At 40.7% G+C, this 23,458-nt stretch overlaps 1 protein-coding gene across 3 annotated transcripts in view; it reads right to left on the bottom strand.

The window, feature by feature from the left end:
• USP47 (ubiquitin specific peptidase 47) overlaps positions 1-18,594 on the bottom strand; it is an 85,532-nt gene extending 66,938 nt beyond the window's left edge. For 2 of the 3 annotated variants that reach the window (XM_042446975.1, XM_042446976.1), the window contains exons 1-2: positions 18,340-18,594; positions 7,556-7,615 (exon numbers count right to left, since the gene is read on the bottom strand). In XM_042446975.1, coding sequence (XP_042302909.1) covers positions 7,556-7,615; positions 18,340-18,378 — 99 coding nt within the window. In that variant the 5' untranslated portion in view covers positions 18,379-18,594. The remainder of the gene's footprint in view (positions 1-7,555; positions 7,616-18,339) is intronic. The other variant, XM_042446977.1, reaches the window with a different exon arrangement.
• Positions 18,595-23,458: the final 4,864 nt, after the last annotated feature.

Raw genomic sequence — 23,458 nt, 5'->3', positions numbered from 1 at the left:
CTGCTCAGGGAGTGATCTGGCCAGGAAAGCAGCAGGAAGCCTGTTAAAGAGACAGGAGGGTGGGACAAAACGAGTGCAAGCCCATGCTCCTCTTCCCCCATGCACCCCTCTCTTTAACTGGCTTCTGAATGGGGGGGGGGAGAGTTATTTACATTTTTTCCATATTCACGGGGGTCTTGTTTCCCTAACCCCTGCAAATATGGAGTGAAGACTGTACAATATACAAAACAGAAGCTATGTCCCCATCTGAACAATTACTATAGTACAGCACCCTGCTGGCACCAAGTTTCATACTAATACTGAAACTGATCTTTCAGCTGATAATACAGTACTGATTTTTCATTAGCCATGCCTAGCTTTTAACTTGGTATAACTGCATTGCTAAGTACTGAAAAATGTTAAGAAGCAAAAGGGATGAAGAACTGGTTAAATGGCCATCTTTAAGAGTGGTTTAGCTTTCCATTCCTGCATGGCTGGGGACTGGGCTAGTTGGTTCTTGTGGTCTCTTTTAACACTACGATTCTATGAATTCAGTTGGGGAGAAGGTACGTTTCTTGCAGAAGACTCACCATGGCTTCTGTAACAGGAGGTCTTAACTCACCAAACATGTCTGTGGCAGCAAGTCTACAGATGGACTGATTTAGTAAAGGGTAGAAGCAAAGATCATTCTCTCAATGGTGGGATGCAACCAGCAGAACCTCTTGCCTCCCACAACTATCGGGACTGAGGCCATTTAAATTCTTCATACATAATCTGAAGTCAGATTAGACATATTTGCAGATGACACCAAACAATTAAGCATGGGAAAGATTTAAGTATCCTTTAACTTTCTAGTTAAATGGGCTACAAGTGAGAAACAAAGTCAAAATAAATGTAAAGAAAAAAAATACCGGGACAAAATCTCTTAACTTCATGTAAACCATTGCTCCCACGAGCCCAATCCATGGTGAGGACCTGTGGGAATATAGTCCAAAAACACATGGAGATCATCCACCGCTGATGGTTAGGGATCTCAATGGCTGTGACTAATCATGGAAGACCCTGGAACTATATTTGGTAGATTATTTAATGAAAACATTCACACAATCTAGTGGGAAAAAGGAGAAATTTTATGCCATAATCGAAAAAAGGATTGCCCCCCCCCCCCCCAAAAAACAGCCAATATAGCTGGCTCTTATACAGTGGGCCCTTGATATCCTCTGGGGTTTGGTTCCAGGATCAGTGGTCTAGTGAAATCAAGGCTTGACAAAATCAAAGTTTGCTTTTTAGAATTTATTTATTTATTTCTAATATTTTAAAACTGTGGATGGTTGAATTCATGGATAAAGAATCAATGGAAGCCATGGTGAAGGCACATTTAAAATATTATACACAGTTCTGGTTGCCCCATCACAAAAGGACAGTAAAGTTTTGGAAATTATGTACAAAAGGTACAAGAGATCAGACAATGGGTCAACTACCCTACAAAATAAAATTAATGTACTTGGGACTTTTTTTTCTTTTTACTATGGTGGATGTTTGGTTAAATTATGAATGACATTGAAAACACTAGTTTCTATTTCCTTTTCTCTTCCATCTAAAGACTAGGATTCATTTTTATATGACTCATTGGCAATCAATTCTGAAATAAAGAGAAAACAAATACTTAATACATAATTAAGCAATTAGCTGTCACAAGATATGGATGTTAGATGGGTTTCGGGGGGGGGGGGGATATACTGTAGGAAACTTATCCATTAACCTACAAGTCACAACACCTAAATGAAACATCATACTTCATATAAATATTCCTCTGAATACCACCTGTCTGGGATATACATAAGTAAGAGTAGCTTTTCAGCCCAAAAACTGAACATAAACTCATAAGAATTCATAGAGGCCATATTCAAGAGCTGGGCAGGTAAAAGGTAAAAGCATAGGACTAGAAATACTAGCTTATTTTAGCATGGAAACTACTAAATGACTTTGTTATGCAGAAGGGGAATGTTCTTCCAGTGAAGCCCAGAAGCCTAAATTGGGATCACAAGAGGTCCAGGCTAAAAAAATGTCCTCTTAGCTATAATGAAATATACTGCATTCATTCAATGATTTATCCACAATTCTTTCTAAGTTTAAGTCAGTACCATAAGTCCTGCTGCAAGACATTACACTGTCTTACATTCACTGAAAAATATTATATAAACACCCTATTCACCAACTAAGCATTTCCTCCTGACTCTCAGGTTGTATAAATAAGCAAGAGTTATACTAATAATATTCACTGACCAACACACCAGGGGCAAGATAGTCTTTGATCTTGGTGACTAAGACAACTGTCCCAAGGGAGGTTGCATTGATTACAGCAACTAAATAAGGCTGATTGGAAAACCTAGAATGGATGTTGTCAGTGGAATGAATTTTCAAGTTCCAAACAGCACAGGCAAGAGCTTCATCTCCATTCTCTGTCCAGAAGTACTGTACATTTGATTGATGGGGATGGTGCTTCTTTCTACTATTAAACCAGTAAACTAGGTTGTGACACCAGCTCCTGATGCCTAATCACTAATCCTACCATGACACACTGTCCTCTGCAGACTTCATTGTCTACATACTTCTATGTGCTCCTCTGCTGTTCTCCAAGATGAGTGCATTCTGGCAGGGGGAAAAAACCTACATCCAATTCTACTTCATCCACCTTCAGATTAGGATAAAGAGAAGAAATAGTAGCTTTGCAACAACTCACTCCAGCCTCTTTTTACTGACCACATGACAGGCTGATTCACTCAAACACAGAAACACAGAGAGAGAGAGAGAGAGAGAGAGAGAGAGTCATGGAAATTGCTTTAAGGAAAGAAGAAAAACCTGGAATTTATTCCATGGATTTGGTTTTATTGATTTTTTGTTCTAATCTTCTGAAAAAAAGCTTTATAGAGACGGGGATGTGCAGGAAGCAGATACTCAGTGTCCACTTTGTTGAGAGTGCAGACTGCAACTCTTGAAAACTCTGATAATAGCATTGAAGAAGGTGGATTTGTGATAAACCCAAATGTGTTGGGCTTTTTAAGATAATAAAGTTTGTAGACTATCAACAGCACACGTGAGACTTTGTTTTCTTTATCTTTTCCATAGGAAACAGAAGCTGCCTAAGGCAAGGGAATCATATTGCCTTAGGCTGCCTCAAACTATGAGAACAGGCAACATATGGATAAACAAAGGAGCCATTAGTTGTAGGGAAAATATATTTGTTGCAAAATACTGAACAGTATTTGGAGAAAAACAGAACTGTTTAAGCTTCAGGGTGACAAAGACTAAGTTTATTCACTGTGTACTTGCCAATAGAGGTGAAGCACAGAGTGTTAAACATCTGTAAAATGCAAATTCAGAAACTCAGGCTTAAAGGAAGCTATGGCACCTTCCTCTAGTCTAAGCCCTTCCTTTAATTGAAAAAGGAAGCATTTCACCATCTTAGGTAAAGGCCCTTACTACAGCAGTAAAGAGACTTATACAGGTATTTCAGGATTGGGAAGGCAAATACTCACCATCTATTGTTTAACGGCCAGTTTTATTCATACATGAAGATATGTTTTTAAAATGTCTGCATCAAGCAGATATATTTCAGGGCATGCAGTCAGTGTGTATTAATTTAACTACCTAGACCACTATTATATCTTATGTACCCCCTCCTCTTTTTTCTACATTGTTTCCTTCACAATCAGGTCAAATCACTGTCCTTGTCCACAGAAGATGGGCTTCAACAGTACCAGTGAAAGATGAAGAGAGTGTTCCTTTTTAATCTCTGTTTGCCCATCAGGTATCCCCTAGGGTTTGGTTCCAGGACCACCCATGGGTACCAAAATCCATGGATGCTCAAGTCCTTTTATATACAACGCGGTAGTAAAACCTCTTATATAAAGTGGCAAAAACAAGCTTTGCTTTTTTATTATATAGTAGGCCCTCCAAATTCACTGGGATTAAGGATGCAGGACCTCTGTGAAAGTGAGAAAACCGCAAATAAAAAAAAACCCCTACTTTTTTTAACCTGACAAAATACCACTCTAGGAATATCTAGATCCTCCAGTGCAACTCTATGGTCAACATCTGCCAGAAATTACCCATAGACCCATGCTGGAAGATCTATATGCCTAGAGAAGTGTTTTCTCTAGTAATCTTGAGGTCCTATAGTGCAACTCTATGGTCAACTTCTAGCAGAGTTGATCTGGCGGACCTAGATATTCTTAGAGTGAATTCATGAATCAAAGCCACAAATGTGGATGGCTGACAGTATAGCATTACCTTGACACAGTGGAGCCTTGCCTTATGCAGAGGATCCGTTCCAGACTCCCCTGCCTAAGGCAAATACAGTAATGCATATGCTAGAGCCCCAAACAGTATAGTGGAGTTCGTGGTTGCGGCAGGGTGGCACACGGGTGCCAGCACCATTCTTGTGATTGCCTCACGGCTTCCACATAAACTGGAAGCTGCATATGGAGTGGGCACAATGTATTATATGTTTCACCTTTACTTTCTGACAACTACAGTGGTACCTCGGGTTACGAAATTAATTCGTTCCGCGGCTAATTTCGTAACCCGAAAAACCTTCGTAAGCCGAATTGCCATAGGCGCTAATGGAAAAAAATAGCTCTCTGCTGCCCTCCGGTGGCGAAATAGCGCCGAGGTTTTTTCGTAACCCGAAAAAACCTTCGTAAGCCGAAACAATAAATCCCTATGGGATTTTTTCGTATCCCGAAAAATTCGTAAGCTGGGTAATTCGTATCCCGGGGTACCACTGTACACTTTTTTGGACCTAGTTCCATCAACTACGTTCTGTTGTTTTCAGGAGATAACTGCTGTTGTGCTACTTTCTGTAGTAAAATAGTGTCCCTTATATAAAATGGCAAAATCAAAGTTTGATTTTTGGGGGGAGGAAAATCAATACTTTCAAGCCATGGGTAGTTGAATCCATGGATAAAGAAGGTCAACTGTACTTGTCTTCTTTTTACTCAGAGTAAGTAATAAACAGGGAAGTAAATTTGTTTGTTTGTTGTTGTTTCAAGTCATTTCTGACTTAAGACATGCCTAAGACAAACCTATTATGTGTTTTTCTTGGCAGGATTTGTTCAGAGGAGGTTTTCCATTGCTTTCCCCTGAGGCTGGGCGTATATGACTTGACCAAGATCAAACAGTGGGTTTCATGGATGAGCTGGGTGGGAATCAAACCCTGCTCTCCAGTGTCATAGTCCAACTCTCAAATCACTATGCCAAGCTGGCTCTCAAATTTAATTTTCAGGGGCTTTATAATAAGGGTGAACTATACAATAAGAAGTATTTCTAGGATGCCTTGTAATAAAAACAAATCTTGGTGGATTGCAACATAAAACATGTTGCACATTCACTGTCAATAAAACACAAAAGCATAGCAATAGCAAGTACATTTCTATACCGCTTATCAGTGCACTTAAGCACTCCCTAAGCAGTTTACAAAGTGTAAGATAATTGCCCCCAACAATCTGGGTACTCATTTTAGCGACCACAGAAAGATGCAAGACTGAGTCGAGCTTGAGCCCTTTTGCTGGTACAGAACTCACAACCTTATGGTTTGTGAGTGAGTGGCTGCAGTACAGGCATTTAACCACTGCACCACCAGGGCTCATGTTTCAAGTATCAATAAAACAGAAAATTTTTCCACAACTAACATATACATAGGCATACTTATTTTTAAGTCTGAGATGTTGTACTGCAATCAATTCTTGAGTGAAATAGAATGGTTAACTAATTGCACATTTAACTTCCACATATAACTTTTAGATGTGCCAAATCAGATAACATTCAAATCAAATCAAATGTGTCAAATCAGGTAACATTCTCTAGAGCACTGGAAAATTTTCCAGAATATTTTCTAGTTCTGCTTTTTTCTGGAAAACCCACACCTCTGACAAAATGCAGAGGGCATACTGTTTTATATTAAATAAAATTGTAATATTTAATAATGTAAATATGCAATGCCTTTAAAATAATAATGAATAATTATATCCAAACATAATGAAGCTTGTAATCACTAACTTTAAAACTAGAATTCAAAACCCAAATTAGTTAGCTGTTTGTAGAGAATGACTGTAAAGGATTGTTTACAACTGGCCATTTTTCCTAGTATAGATGTATGACAGTAAATAGTTCTTGGTATAAGTCAAGTAAGTTTTTTGGGGTCACTTTTCCAATTCAGTGGACAAAGCAATATACAAAACATGGATAACACAAATCATTACATGTTTTGTTTTACAAGGAAATTAAACATGCACAGTAAAGAACAATCCTGTGAAAATATCTATCTAATTGATAGTGCAAAACTATGGGGCTGGGTGCTGCTCCCTTCTAAATGAACAGCATGTACACACATCGGCAGCCTCCTCCCGGGCTCAGAAGCAAAGGGCGCGCAATCCTGATTTTGCACTATGCAGTTTTTCAATAGGATTTTTAAAAAGTAGCTTAGCATCTACAAAGAGACAATACCTCCTTAGAATATTTGGTTATGGTCAAATAGCAGCTAGGCAAATTACAATATTTGACCTACAGCCCAGTCCTAAAGACAGTTTCATTACAAACATACGTAAGGATTACTTGTAAGATATCACATCATACCACACAATGTATGTATAAATGTTACTGTTAGGCCGTTAGAAACATCCCATTCAAAAGATATTTAGTGGAGAAGAAGCAACATACAAGGTAAGTGAAGAAATACAGTCGGCCCTGGGTATCCGTAGACTTGCCATCTGCAGATTCAAGCATCTGCACATGCGCAAACCCACATTATCCCCATTGGCAGCACGTGCACAAGGACATGCCACCATTAGGTACAGCCCCCATTTTCCTGTGCAGGCAGCTGCATTGCCATTAAGTTCTGCTGTCCCCAATGGCAGTGCGGCTGCATGCACACGCTGCCATGGGACAATGGGGGCTGCCCCTAAAGGCAGCACGGCTATGTGCATGCGCTGCCATTGGGGACAACACGGGCTTGAGCATCTGTGGATTTTGGTAACAGACAATGTTTGGTAACAGACAATGTTTTTAAGATCATATTGTAGTAATATTTGATTGTTATTAAAAACATGCTACCAACAGAAAGACAGACATGTATCCATGTTTACTGTCTACCAAACAAACTATCTGTGTGAACACTGAAACTACAAGATGAGCAGCAGATATGACAACTACTGTTTTGGAGGAAAGAAACTGCAAAGTTCCTAAGCCACAGGCACAGACTACTTTATAAGAAAAATAAGTTAAATGCAATGCAATTTTATTTAAACATCAGTAAAATTATTTTCTTCTAGAACTCAACACAACTATGATTTTAACTTTTGTGGATGCTACATACATAAAAATCCAGTCAAACCTTATTTTAAACAACACAAGATACTCAAATCCACTTCAACTGTTAGAACTCCAGTAAGAATTAAAGCTCAAAATTCTTTGGCAAGTTCATGTTAACAAGGGCTTTGGCAGGTGCATGTTAACAAGTCCCATGCTGTTAGTACAGCTGAGCCATCATTTTAAAATATTTAGTTCAGCTAACTACCTGTGAAAATTTCTTCTTCATTTCATCAAATATACTTTGTCTGCATCTCCAAAGCATATCCTAAGGTATATAAACACAAAATAATCAAATTATGCTATCTTGAAGAAAGCAACTATTTTGACATTGTAATTCATTAAAATCCACAATCTTTAAAGTTATAAGTACACATCAGTATTTTCTTTTTTAAAAAAATCTTTTAAAACAATGAATACTTGAAATCCTAGTTCAATTATTTAGTTGAGGATCTTAAAGATTAGATAAGGGATGGGAAAACTCTTGCTATCCATTTCCGAGTTATGGTAACCTTAAGGTGAACCAATTACAGAGTTTTCTTCTAGGAGGGGGTGCCTTTGCCATTCTCTGAGACTGAGAAAGATCACCCAGTGGATTACCATGCCTGAGCAGGGATTCAAACTCTGGGGTGCATCTACACTGTTTGACACCACTTTAATTACCATGGCTCCATACTACAGAATTCTGGGATTTGTATTTTGAAACATCAGCACTCTTTGGCAGAGAAGGATGAAGACTGTGTAAAACTACAAATCCCATGACTCTACAGGATGGTGCTAGCACATTTACAACAGGAAATAGGTTTCAAAATTCCAAAAGGGCACATGGTTGGGGATGATTAATTGTCTTCCTTGCCCATGAGCACTTGTTGCTAGATAGAAAATCCTCCTTCCCCTTGCATGGATGTGATACCAGAGAGCTTGACCAGAAGAGAAGTACATACCTGGATAGTTTAGCATTATTCACCCTTTAGGGCTTTAAACAGCACTACCCTCACCCTCGTTTTAGGTGACCAGATGATGTACAGAGATAGGTCTGCACAAATATGTATAACTTGGGTCGAAAAAACACTGTAGAAATAATCCAGACCTCTTTAACTGACCTGGCTAAGTGCTAGGGAATCCTAGGAACTTAGGCCCGTTACAGACTGGCCTAAAAGTACCCGCTCTGCGCGTACTAGGGTTAGAAAGGAGTGTCCTTTCCGGACGCTCCCAACCCTAGCACGCGCAGAGCGCGCACAAAATGACGGCAGCCGTTCCACACGGCCGCCGCCATTATGACATCACGACCACACTGCCTCCAAACGAGGCAGCGCAGAAGTGACGTCTTTGCGCTGTACTAGGGAGCCTAGAGTGCCCTTTCCACAGCATATGAAGGAGCTCCGAAATGGAGCTCCTTCTGGGGTTTGCATCGCTGGGAGCAGCCTTTACATGGCTGCGCCCAGTGACGCAGAGGAGAAAGGGGCCAAACAGCCCCTTTCTCCTCCTCCCCGCCGTCGCCAGGTGTCCTTGGGGCTTGAAGCCCCAAGGAGACCCCTTTCCAGGCCGTGGGGAAGCGGCCTTTTGCCAATTCCCCACGGCCTGGAAAGCGGCAGATCGGGGCCTCGGAGGCTGCCAGTCTAGCAGCTGAGGCCCCGATACAGCGTGGAAAGGGGCGGGTGCAGGCCGCCCCAAACGGGCAGTCTGTAACCCGCCTTCGTTTATTGTGGTACCAGAGTGCTGTGACAAAGAAGGCTAAATGTCTCATAAATGTACAGTTCGCAGCATTCCCTAGCATTGATCCATTTAAAGTGGTCTCAAACTGGATTATTTCTTAACCTCAGGAGCCTTCTATAAAGAGGTGAACAGAAATGCTCTTAGTTTTTGGGTGTCCACATACCTAGTGAGAAGCTTTAAAAAGTGCACCCAGCCTATGTCAGCTTTAATATGCCAGACAGCCACGGTATTATGCTACAGGGATCTGAGGAACTAAGCTCCATCTCTTTACTAAAAAGTACTCTTATCACATTGTTATTGCTGGTCAAGTTCTCCATCATGGACTTCTGAAGTAAGTGTCCAGAAGTAGCACAGGAAAGATGGCACTTACTCTTGTCACTACCTGCTTCTCAACAAGAAAAAACTCAACAGTATGAAACCATTATGCTCCCAAACACAACCCAGCTCCATTAACACAAAACATTGTCTGTATAAAAGTCTATTTAATCCCAAATCCCTTCCAACCTGAAGATGTAGTCAGAAAGAAAAACATGCACAATGAGATCTTTCTAAAAATGTTTTTAAAAAGCCCCTCCACTTGTTCACCTCAAACCTTGTTTCTGACAAATGAGAGGCTATGAGTTGCCATGTGTGAGCTGGAATGTAAAAGAAGTGGGAGTAGGTCTTAAGAACTCCACCAAAGACACACAAGCCTCTGCATACACAACTGAGCACTCCAGGGAACCCTTATGTTAATTCTGTCCCTGGAACAGACTCAAGATTCATGACAAATATTGTTAGAACTGATGTAATAAAATGGATCTGTCTACAGATGAAACTATTCTGTTTAACTCAACCAACTGTTGCTTTTACCATGAAGAAATCAATCAGGAAGACTCTAGAATCCTGATTCTGCCCACTGAAAGAAACTCACTAGACTATTTACCAAATGATATTCATTTGGAAGATCTAGCTAAAGCCAATAGAATAATTCAAATTTCTCTCCTCCCCACCATTTATATGCACACTATCAAAGGACACCCTCAATTTGGTCCCCAAGGTCATGGAGCACATGCACCTCCACCATCCATGCATTTAGCATGGAATGAGTGGTGGAAATGTGCACTCTGGAAACTCAACCTTGAATGGCTGCAGAACTCATGGGAAGCCCATGCCCAAAAAGCACTGCTTTGTCAATCCATGATCAACCTTCCTTTTTGATATTACTTGTGAGTTTTGTGACCGGCCAGAGTAGCCAACAAGTTTTCCAGCCAGGAAAAAAAAAGATCCATTAGAAACAGATGCATATTTTACTGGCCATACAGATTTTAGTTTTCATGTCAAACTCCCAGAGTTTAACAAAGTTTGACTACCTGCACAAGTTCCAAGATTGAGACGGGAGCGTATGTGCAAGAAAGTATTTATCCGTGCAGAAAGTCCACGTTTTAGAATATCTAGTTGTAAGTAATTTGTTATTATTATTAAACACCTTTAAAGTCTACTTCAACTTACAGTGACCCTAAGTCTTCTTCACAAGAGTTATTCAGTGGATGTTTTCTGTTGCCTTCATCTAAGGCTAAGACTTGCCAGAGATCATCACTGGGTTTCCACAAATGAATGGAGCTTTGAACCTTGGCCTACCTGGGCCTTGTCCATACTTAAAAGAGTATTCAGTCAAGGGGTCTGTGAAAGCTAGACCTGATACCTACAATGCCATTATTTCCTTAGCAGTTAATATACATGAAACTAAGTTAATATAGAGAAACTCTGTCCATTTTTACAATTCTGTGATGTAGTTCAGAAACAAGGACTGAATGGCAATTATTAGACTTCCAGACTCAGTCTTGTTGAATCACTTCACTTCTAGACCAGGAATTAGTTTCCCACCTGCATATTCTATTGTTTATATTTTCTGCACTCTGTATATATTTCAACCGAGGAAAGAACCATAGATCAACAGTAGAACACATGCTTTGTATCCAGATGGTCTCAGTTAATTTCCTGGAGTGTCACACAGCAGGGTTGAAAAAGATTTCTGCCTGAAACCATGGAACAATGACACTGCTATGCAGATCAGAATGTACTGAATCAGACGGACCAACTGTCTTATTCAACAGAAGCCATCTTTATATAACTACAGTATATTGTTTTCATGAACCCAGATTTAAGCCTATCACAATTCTCTAGCACTTCTATTACTCACACTCTGTTAAACAATCTTCAATTTTAGTCCCAGTTATGAGATCATCTCCAAACCAGGTCCAGGTAGAGTGTACCTTATTCAAAATGTTTGGGACCTGAAGTAGTTTGGAATTGCATATATATATAATGAGATATCCTTGAGATGGGACCCAAGTATAAACACGAAATTCACTTGTTTCATATACACCTTATATACATAGCTGAATGCAATTTTACACAATACAGTATTTTATTAAGTTTGTCCATGAAACAAAGTTTGTGTACACTGGACCATCAGAAAGCAAAGGTGTCACTATCTCAGCCAGCCATGAAAACGTTTAGAAGTTTGGAACATTTTGGATTTATGGATTAAGGATGCTCAACCTATACTAACTTTATCTCTGGTATCTAGGAACTATTCTATCCTGGCCCTCCCACCTAAGATCTTCTTCCTGTAGGGGCCCATTTATATAATTTATTGCTAACCAAAGTGTGCTAAAACTACTTTGGAAATTATTGAATTTAACAAGTGAACATTTCGGGTGGCTAATATTCTTGCCTTAGCAACCAGTTTAAGCAGCAGGAACAGTTGGCCTTCAACTTTCAGAGGGGCTGGGGGTGCAGGATCCCAGCAAAACTGGAAAAAAACAAATACAGGCCCACTATTTTTTTTACCTGAGAGAACACTGCTCTAGGCATTTCTAGGTCCTCCAACATTATTATATGGTTAACTTCCACTGTAGGTTGCAAATAAAGGAAGTTGCCATAAACATCCCATAAATATTTGAGGGGACTTCTATAAGCTTTGAATTTTGTTCATTTTTAACACAATGCTATCATGGTAGGAGGACCTCCCTCCTCCAAGAAAACTTTGGAAATGGACGTTATAAGGAGAATAAGATTCAGACTTCTAGGGAAGCACACCATACAAGGGGTCAGATGTGACAAACTCTGGACACATTTGGCTTTGTCTCCAAAAATCTAGTCATTTTTCTCCTGTAGTAGTTTAAATGAATCTATAGACTACACAGTACATATTTATTTTAAAAGGAAAACCTTTCAAACTCTCTAACAGAATACCAGTACAGAGTAATAATTATGAAAAGAAAGGTTCCTGTAAACTATACACTTGTCAGAATTCATAAGGCTGAAAGATTTTCAGAGAAATCTGCCACTGTATTACAGAAATAATGGATAACGCAGTCTCCTTTTTATTTTACAAATAATGTAATATAAATTATGTTTACACACAAATGATAAAATACAATATTAGATTTACGTACAGGTTGAGAATCCCTTATCCAAAATGCTTGGGACCAAAACTGTTTTGGATTTCAGATTTTGGAATACGTGCATATACTGTACATAATGAGATATCTTGTAGATGGGACTCAAGTCTAAACATAAAATTCATTTATGTTTCATATACACCTTATACACATAGCATGAAGGTAATTTTATACACAATAACTTTGTGCATGAAACAAACTTTGTGTAGTCAGCTTTTCATATCTGTGGGGGTTCCATTCTGGATCCCCCTTGTGGATGGCAAATTTTGCAGGACCTCAAGTCCCATTCTCCTCAATGGTGGGGTGATGTGCATGCAACCATGTTGGCACAGCTGCATGTATGTGCTATCACTGAGGAAAAGGGGGCAGGCCCATCTGTGGATGCTCCAAACCACGGATGGCAAGCATGAACACAGGAAGAGCTGATTGCACACTGAACCATCAGAAAGCAAAGGTATCACTATCTCAGTTAGCCATGTAGACAATTTTGAATTCTGAAATATTTAAGATATCAGACCTCCGAGATACTCAACCTGTAATAAAGTATCTTATTTATAACATTAAGGCCTAAATCTACAGTTAATCTAAGTACTAGTTCCCATTAGACCAGATCTACTCAATCAATGCAAGTTACAAATGCTGACTTACAAGGATGGATTGATTCTATGCATCTATTCTAGTTAAATCTAGCAATTGGATTCTGACCTAGGGTTGCAATTTTATGCACTTACTAAAAATTCAGTACCAGTGAAAACACAGGCATTTACTTCTGCATGAACATGTTTAGGATTACATTACAAATAGTGTAATCAAGTCATCTGGAGAAAAAAATAACTTATATTACATGGCACATGGTGCACTGCAGACTGTATGTCCAAAAACACTATTAAATGCAGAATGATAATACTATGAAAAATATTGTTCATAAATACAGAGAAGAGGTTTCTTCAAAACATGAGCTAAGACAAACGTATCTTCTTGTTCTTCCAGATCCCTTTATATATCTAAGAAAATGAGGAGCATTCACACTCTGGAGAGCTCAAGCTGTTAAAAACAAGCTTCTAAGTGTATTTTAATAACTACAGGAATGATGATCACAGTCAGCCTCTGCCATTAATCATTCTAGTCTGTAGTAGTTATCTATAATTACTGCCAAAGGCCTTCTGCTATTAGCTCCTTTTGCTTCTGGGCTGGCACTGGCACGTGACACTGTGTTATCATTGTTCACTTCGCTATAATTCAGAAGATACTGTATCTATGAATAAGGTATCATACATTAACTCTGGGAAATTATTTCACATCATTACAAGTCCTTCAAAAAATTATACAGAACAACCAATAGTTCAAGAATTAATGACACTGCCACCAAAAAATGATAAGTGTTTTCGCTATTGTATCATTTTTTACAATGGTGGTGAACGTTGAAGCAACACACAGTAATCATGAACTGGGGTTTGGAAATCCCAAATTGCTATGATATCAAGATATAAGAGATACTGCACTGAACATTAAAGAGAAGAAGTGAACAAGGTATAAAGCAGTTTTCAACAGCTACATTTCTATATACAAGCTCTTATGGAAGGCCACATTTGCACTAATGTATCAAAAGAGATCTAGACAGGTGAACTGTTGGAAATGTTTTACTGAATTAATTTTGGTTCAGGACAGAAATGCAGCAGTATATTGTTAGATGCTGTGTCATTATCCTGCAATGACAGTCACATTGCCTAAGTTAAACTTCTTAATCATGTGGTCAGTATTAAAACAATGATTGCAAAAGACACATTAGAAAAAAAATATTTACCCCAACATGACCCTCTTACTTTTCTTGTATTATCAAGCTGTTGCATAGTTTTACATTGCAAGGTTACCCTTACAAGTAACAAAAGTTAACAGAGGGCTTTTGCCTATGTGCACTGAAAGAATCTACCAGTATTTCATTATAGCTAACGATGCTATTCTTTGCAATACAATATATTAAGATTAAAGCCATATTATATATTAAGTTATAAAATCTACTTGTAGGAGCATTCCAGCAACCCAATCAATAGTATAAAACTGTCTAGAAAATAGAAATTTCTTTCCTTCCTCCATAAAACGTTACACTCCTATGCCATTTCTTCAAGCTCAAAATTTATGAAGGAAAACTGTGTATCTCTTCCCTAGTCCTCAAAGGTCTTTATGCAATCCTTAGTACTGTACTAACAAATACCAAGAGTATCAATTCAGAACACCGTCAGTGATGCACAAACTTGGTTCCTGAGATGCTGTTCGGTTATTACTTCCAGGATCCTTGATCAATGGCTATGCTGGCCAGGACTTCTGATCCTTGAAGTGCAACAACATCTGGGGCTCAAAATTAGGAACCATTGTTCCAGATGGTTCCGGCTACAAATGTCCAACTTCTCACATCTCTGTGGTCCCCAAACTGTGTCCTTTAAAAGACTTTGGACTTCAGCTCCCAGAAGCCTCATCCATGTTGGCCAATAGTCTGGGATTCTGGGAGCTGAAGTCCAAAATCCCTTAAAGAGAACAGTTTGGGGACCACTGTCATATCTGAAAGCCTGTGTCAATTGTTCTTTTGTATTTTCTTTATGAACATAAACATTCACTGGTTTTCAAACCGTGTTCAGGTGAATGTTTATCACTGTTTCCTGAATGACAAGCTCCATTATGAAAAAAGATTATTCAGATCTTCCCCTGTAATATACAACTGGAAAAGAAAATAAACAGTCTTGCACATGTTCAGTTCACAAAAGGGAACTGTGAACCCAGTAGGTAGTCCACATGGACCAGATGTACATGAACCACATAAGGCCCCCCCGAATCCCCTGCAACACACTGAGGCTTCAGGGCTGGGAAGTCAATATGCAGAGACAAAAAGTCTGTTAACAGTTCTCTGTACAGGCCGAGTCTCCCTTACCCAAATTCCAAAATCCAAAATACCCCAAAACCCAAAACTTTTTTCAAGGATGGCTGAGATAGTGACATCTTTTCTTTCTGATGACTCAATGTACACAAACTTTATTTCATGCACAGAATTATTGTTAAAAGTATTGTATAGAATCACCTTCAGGCTGTGTATAAAGTGTATCTGAAAGTTTGTTTCATGCCACATATATATATATGAAGTATTGTATAAAACTACCTCCAGACTATGTATATAATGTGTATGTTACACATAAATGAAGTCTGTGTTCCGACTTGGGTCCCATCACCAAGATATCTCATTATGTTCTCCAGTGTGGCGTTGTAGTTTGAGTTTTGGACTGTGACTCTGGAGACCAGGATTCAATTCTCTGCTTGGTCACGAAACTCACTGGGTGACTTTGGGCAAGTCACATGCTCTCAGCCTAAGGAAAGGCCAAGAAAACCCCACAATAAGGTCACCATTAGTCAGAAATTACTTGAAGGCACACCACAACAAACCAATATGCAAACATTGCTATTCCCAAACCCCAAGCATTTCAGAAAAGGGAGATTCAACCTGTAGACAGGTCTGTTCTCTTAATCACAAAATCCAGCTCCTAACTATACTTGGACAGGAAATTTTCCTCCATTTGAACTTTTGCCCTTTGAACATTCATCCACACCTGTCACACCACTCCCGACACTTACCGACATTGCAAACCCTGGCATGAACCTACACTTCCAGAACTCATGCTCTCTGGTTTTTTAACTCTCTCAGGTAAATCTTCTATTGAGTCCCATTTCAATTGAAACATGGCAATAATAAGGATCTTCCGCCATCGGTTGCCTTCATCCAAGGCTGTATGTACACTGGAGAAATAATCTGGTTTGATACCACCTTAACTGCCATGACTCAATGCTGTGGAATTCTGGGAATTGCAGTTTGCTGTGGCATCATCTGGTGCTGCAACGAACTACAGTTCCTAGAATTTCACAGCACTGAGTCATGGCAGTTAAACCAGGGTCAAACCAGATTATTTCTGCAGTGTGGATGCAGCCCAAGCTGCTCTGGCTGACCAGGGGAAATGGAAAATCTTCCAAGGGATCCTTCCAGAAAGGAAGGGATCCTTCCTTCCTTCTGGGATGATCCTTTGCCCCAGAGTGACAGATCTGCCCTAGATCCCTCACCACTCCTGCATGAATAGTTTGCAAGCTGTCTTCCCTCTGGCAAGGCTGGAAGGACCCAATTCAAGACACCTGAGAGCTCTTGACTCACATGCTTCCACGTGAGACCCCACCACACACACACACACACCCCTCCAGCCAACTCCACTCACTAACACTGTCCCAATTTCCCCCTCCCCTCCTGTATCATTTCTTTTGAGTGGGGCACCACTCCCCTGAGCACCAAACTGCAGAAAAAGAAAAGAAATGCTGACATAAATAAATCAAGCAAAAGGATGGCAAGTGTATTGATACAGTAAGGCAAAACTATCCAGTAATACACCCGTGGACACCCAACAATCTCATCCACGTCAACATCATAGGCTGCAAAACATGTACTCCAGAGTGAAGTTTAACAATCAGATGCAAGTTACCACAGAGTGCAGCCCTTCCCCCCAGTCTTACAATCAAATGCTATTCACCACACAGTGCTCCCCTTGTTTATATTTTTACCATCAAATGCAAGTTTCTACAGAGTCTGGTTCCCTTTTTTATATTCTTAAATGCAGGTGATCACAGTGCAGCCCCCTTTCCCCTGGTTTTACCACCAAATGCAGCACAGCTCTTTTTCCTATCCTTAAAATCAAAGGCAATTCATCAGAGTGCAGTCCCTTTTTTACAACCAAATGCCATTTATCACACCATGCATTCCCTTTTTACTATCCTTTCTATTCTATCCTTTTTTCTCTTCCTGATCTCATTTTCTCTTCTTATACAGTACTCCTTTTTAACCCCTTTGCCTGATGAAGAGGCCAATGGACCTTCCAAAGCTTGTGACATACATACATACATATACTCTGTGTGTGTATATATATATATACATTGTATGCGCATATATATATATACTCTGTGCACGTGTGTGTATATATGTGTATGTACACACACACACACACACACACACATATATATATATCACAAGATTTGGAAGCGCCACTGGCTTCCCTCCACTGCCTTTGGGTTGTGACAGTGCAGCCCCTTTCCCCCCTGTCCTTAAATGCAATTCCTCACACAGTAAAGCCCCTTGTTACTAACCTTTCTATTCTATTCTAGTTTTCTATTCTCATACTCCTTTTTAACCCCTTGGCCTGACAAAGAAGCCAGTGGGGTTTTACAAAGCTTGCAATGTATATACATATACATACATAAATATATATATACTCTCTCTCTCTGTATATGTGTGTGTGTATATATATATAAATACACACACACTATACATATATACTATATTTATACTATACACACACACACACACACACACACACATATATATATATATATGTCGGAAGCTTTGGCAGCTCCACCGGCTTCCCTCCACTGCCTCTGGGTTGCCCGAGTGCAGTAGCCCCTTTTCTCCAGTCCTTCGATGCCATTGCTGACCCAGCAAAGCCCCTGGCTGCCTTCCTTTCTATTCTAACTTCCTGCCCGCATGTCCTCCTATTCCCCTTTTATTCCCTGACTGACGGAGAAAGAAGGCTGGCTTGCAAGCCTTGCGACAGACATACGCCCCCCAACAACCTATAGCTGGGGCCTTGCAGTTGTGCGGCGGATGGCCCAGAGAGGCCTCCCTCCCAGATACGCGGCGCCTGGGCCCCGAGTACGTCGTGTGTGGAGGAAGAGACCGGGCCTCCTCCATGCCAGGGCCCCTGTCCCCAACTTAGGCTCTGGCTCCGAGGAGGGAGGGAGGGAGGCTCACCTCTTTGGGGACCAGCTGGTTCTCCTCGCTGGGCACCATGGCCAGTGGCGCAGGCGGCCCGGGGAGGCGGCGGCGGCGGCGGCGGCGAGGAGTTTGGGCGGGGAGTCGTCGTCAGCAGCAGCCGCCGAAGGAAGCGACGGAGGAAGGAGGCGGCGGCAGAGGCGGAGGGGAGGGAGGTCGCGGAGGGGTCGCTGCCGCCGTCGTCGTCGTCATCCTTCCTCGTCCTTGTCCCTGTCGCCGTCTCCCTCTCCCTGCCCTGGGCCTGCTCCTCTCCTGCCGCTTTCCCCTCCCAGCCCCGCTGCCCCCGCCCTTCTCCGGCGGAGAAGAGGAGGAGGAGGAGGAGGGCAGCAGCAGCAGCGGCGCCGCCAATCGACGCCAAAATGGCCGGCCTCGGCCACCGCCGCCATCTTCTCGCGAGAACTCGCCTGAAGCCGAGGCTTCTTCGCGGCCGGCGGCCATGGTTTCTGTTTTCTCGGGCTCCGAGGCCTTGTTCTTCTGGAAGGGTTCATTCCCGTCGTTTCGCCTCAGCGGCTGAGGGAGCGTCGGGAATAAATGATTCCGTAACAAGGCCACAGAGCCCCCCAAAGCCCCTGTCTAGCAGCAGGAGCTCTTGCTGGTTACTGATGATCTTAAAGCCAGAATTTAATCCAGAAATCAGCAGGAAGACCGAGGAGCTCCATGGTTTCTGTTCAGCTGCAGCGTTGTCCCCAGAGGAAATCAGAATTAGAAATACATAATCAAATAAAACGCTTATTTATACCCCGCTTTCTCTTAAAACAACCAAAGCGACTTACAACAGTTAAAATAGCACATCCATATCTACAAAGTATCCCCACCTGGAAAAAAAGGATTAAACAATGTAAGGCTTAAAATTACATAACGATTAAAAAGCAATAACAGTGGCAGGTTCCAAATTCTGGGGCCACGATGCTGAAATCAACCAAATTTTTATTGTATTTTGAACAAAGGAAACTACAAATCACATTTTCATTGGTTGCACTGAATTAAACATTTACACCTCTGTATATTCATTGGATGTCTTAGCATACGTCTCTATCCCAAGTCCATCAGTCTTTTATCTATATGTTGGTTTTCACTGTCCTTAGACTGTCTCTTGCAGTACTTCCTTTTACTGTATTTGGGTTAGAATCTTAAGTTAGGAGTCATTTCCAAATTGAAAACACTGAAATTCTGGACCATGCCAACCACTACGATGCACAGGGAAGCCATTGAAATCCCAAAACACCTGGACAATTTCAACAGGAAAGAGGAAACCCTTAAAGTAAAAAGGGTTTGTCTACCAGTCCTGAAAAATAGCAAGATAAAGACTCAACAAATGCAAATGAGAAATCTCCCAGCAGACAATGAGCACTATCAAGCAGACATTAATCCTCTTTTGCAGGCCCTCCCACCCTAAGGCCTGCCATTAGCAACAGAACAATATACATGCAAATCACTCCTGCCTTTCCAGGTCACACAATATATATATACCCAAGTCCTTTCCAGGCAAACATTCTCTGAAGATGCCAGCCACAGATGCTGGCAAAAAGTCAGGAAGAAACTCTGCTAGAACATGGCCACATAGCCCAAAAAACCCACAAAAAATTATGGATGCCGGCCATGAAAGCCTTCGACTTCACATTTCCAAATTGTTTACGTTCCACAGGAGAGAATTTGACATGACCTGAATCTTTCATCCTAATAAACTTTGCCCTCAGTTCAGTTCATTTCAGTACTATACTTTTCAATTCCTGAGCATAAGTAAAATTCTGAATTTTAACCACTCTACCACAGAGTGTGCCCTGTTCCTCATGGCGCCTCAGGACTCCTCCTGGGCCCTACTGTTGTCATGGCCCCTTAGGCCTCCTCACTCGCCTTTGGCTCTCTGGACTGTGGGCATAATAATAATAATAATAATAATAATAATAATAAATCTCACTCTCCCTTTGGCTCTCTGGACTGTGGACATAACAATAATAATAGTAATAATCTCATTCTCCCCTTTGGCTCTGTGGACTGTGGACATAATAATAAAAAATTATTTGTACCCTGCCTCTCTCTGCGGACAAGACAGCTTACGTACATAAAACATGTTACACAATACACAGAATTAATAAAATAACCACTAACATAAATTAAATCCTCTATCCTTGTATCCAAACAATCTGTAAATAAAATTCCATAAAATTAACAGAATAATGACTTTAAAATGTATTAATGATGCAGTTCCACACTGCTTTTAAGCGTCACGGCTGAGTGACATTAGCCCCCTTATAGTCGAGAAAAAGCAGAGGGATTTTGTAGTAGCTCTGTTGACCAGGCAAGTGTCCTCCTTTTACAGGACCTGTCCTACATTCTGACTCCCCCTACATTCTGACCCCACATTCTGTTGGCCTGTAGAAAGAATGCAGTCTCACGCCATGTTTTTAAGTGGCACGATTAAAAGACATGATAGTGGGGGGGGGGGGGAGAGAAAAAGTATGCATAGGGATTTATTGATTGGTTTATTTGCTAATTATTTGTTTCACCTTTCTCCAAAAAGGGAACTCAAGGTGGTTCACACACATCGCAGAAAATTCAAAACAATTAAAATCATCTGACAACATTTAAATATTACATTAAAAATATACCCAAAAAGAAATAACTAAAACAGTCATATTCCATCTTTTAGTCATGTTGATCAGACATCCTCCTTTCCCAGGACCTGCCCTACATTTCAACCTCTCCAAGACAGGATGTACAGGCATCCTCCTTTTCCAGGACCCATCCTACATTTCAACCTCCTGTCCAGAAGCACATGGTGACCAGATGTCCTCCTTTCAGAGGGCTTATCCTACATTTCAACCTTCTGTCCAGGAGGAATTCCGAAATGTCCTTCATTTTGAGCATAACTTAGAAGCATGCATTTCTTTCTCCTTTCACCTGCCGTTCTACTACTCTGCCCCAGGCAGGGCAACAAGTAGCTTTCTGTCCCAACAGGGAAGGGAAATGGGGCGATACAGTTGGCCATCCACTTTTGCAGCTTTGACTTTTCTGGATTTGATTACTTGCTGATTTAATTAATATGTTCTCTCTAAGAATATCTCGGTCCTCTAGCGCAACTCTGCCAGAAGTTGACTATAGCATTGTGCTGGAAAACCTAGGAGTTCCTGGACAAAAGATTTCTCTAGGCATTTCCTAGATTTCCCTAGCACCAAGAGAGAGCAGTTAAAGCGGTCTGGAACTGGATTATTTCTGCAGTATGTTTTGGGCCCATCTCTCACATCCATACACAGTAATGGGAAATACAATGGCATGGACATCCCTAACTTTAGTATTCAATTAAATATCTTTGTACTTCAAGATCTTATCTAGTTCCAGTCTGTGGACCATGACTCACTAGAAAAGATGACAATACTTGGTAAAGTAAAAGATGGTAGGGAAAGAAGACCACATTCCAGAAGGATAGACTCAATCAAAGAAGTCAGAGCCCTCAGTCTGCGAGAACTGAGCAAGGCTATTGATGTTAGGGTGACTGGAGGTCTCTCATGGGGTCAAAGTCATCCTGAGAGCAGTTAACAACAACAATGCAGTGGAATTCTCCTTGAGGTCAGACAATACCCCCAGATTAAGACACTTAAAAAGTGGTCTTTTAAAAAAATCTACCTTCATATACGCACACATATCATCAATAGTTTTTATCCTGTATTTTAATATATTAAGATTATCCTATGGCTGCCATGCTGATAAATGGTGACAGCAGCGTATTTATTTTTCCTTAGCTTTCTTCATTAGAATTCAAGGTCATATTCAAGGAGTGCCTGGAAGTCTCTCATCCAGGTACTAACTGGAAATAAAGGTTTTTGTTGTTGTTCTGCTTTGTTTCAGTTCTGACAAAGTGCCAGAATGTTTGAGGCAGAAAGGGGGGTGGGGGAGAGGAAGGAACGAAGAAGGAATTTGCATGCAGTACATATTATCTGTCTTTCTTTCAGCTGGAGAGGAAAAATCATAATACTTCCAACCAAATTGCACATACACTTGTACATGCATGGCCATAGTACCCTTATGCATGATGGGATGGGACTTTGGTCCTATTCAGCATAATTGTTGAAAGTGATTATAATATTAGCTGTTATTCAATCGTAGTCAGTACAAAACTGTCCAAAACACCCAATTTGTGATCAAAATGCAACAGCAGCAGCAGCAGCCACAACATTCCTACCAGTGCTTCCAATATTACAACTTTACCTTGGTTCTTTATCCTGACAATGGTGTTTAATTTGTCTTTTATATCCATAGAAGGATCTGAACTGATAGGTACCATGAGGAAGTTTACTTGAAACTCACCCTGTACTGAAAGAATGTAGGAAGCAGATTGCACAGCTTTGCAGCTAAAGGGGTGTGTGTGTGTTAGAGGCTACCCTTACCCATCACAACATGCCTCCAACTGCTATCACACATTGGAAAATGTTTCTCTGCTGTCTCTGCATCCAGATAGTGGAAGAAAGGCCCAGCTAGTGAAGGAAAGTGCATCAGCTAGGACTGAATGCTATTTCTGAGAAGAAGTGGACACTTTCAAACCAGTTTGATTGCTTTTTGAGGCAAAGTGGGCTCTTCTCCCCAGCCACCTCTTCCCACTAACATAGCTGAAACTTGCCTCAACTGAAACATCCTCCTCTAATTTAATACTAGTAACGCCCACATATTTCTATGTAAAACATGCAGAAGAAGGGAGCAGAGTGATTGAAAGGTCCACTTTTGAATCCTTAAGCATGTTGTACAAGAATTTCCCCAGCTGCTGTGCTCTGGGGAAAAGATGTGAGTAAAATGTCTATGAGCCTCCCCATTTCTGTCAGTTAACATCATGCTGTATCAGGCTGAGAATTGTCTTTCATTTAATGTTAGGTAGTGTGGCTCCACGTTTTGCCCTTACTTTGTTAGTGGTTTTCTTTTTGTTCAGTCAGTCTTGTGCAGGCACAGGAGTTACATTTATTCATCAGGCCTTTACATTTGCTAATGTTTAGTTCCAGGACATGGGGTGGAATTCTTATATTAGGTCATGAGTCCATTTCCTTTTTCTGGGAAAAATAAATTATATTTATATTTGTGTGAGTATTTTATTTTCAACAGAACTTTGATT

This window comes from Sceloporus undulatus, chromosome 1 (genome assembly GCF_019175285.1).
Source record: "Sceloporus undulatus isolate JIND9_A2432 ecotype Alabama chromosome 1, SceUnd_v1.1, whole genome shotgun sequence".
Classification (NCBI taxonomy): Eukaryota; Metazoa; Chordata; class Lepidosauria; order Squamata; family Phrynosomatidae; genus Sceloporus; species Sceloporus undulatus.
Note: the sequence above shows the minus strand (reverse complement) of the source record. Positions and strands in the feature narration are given on the sequence as shown.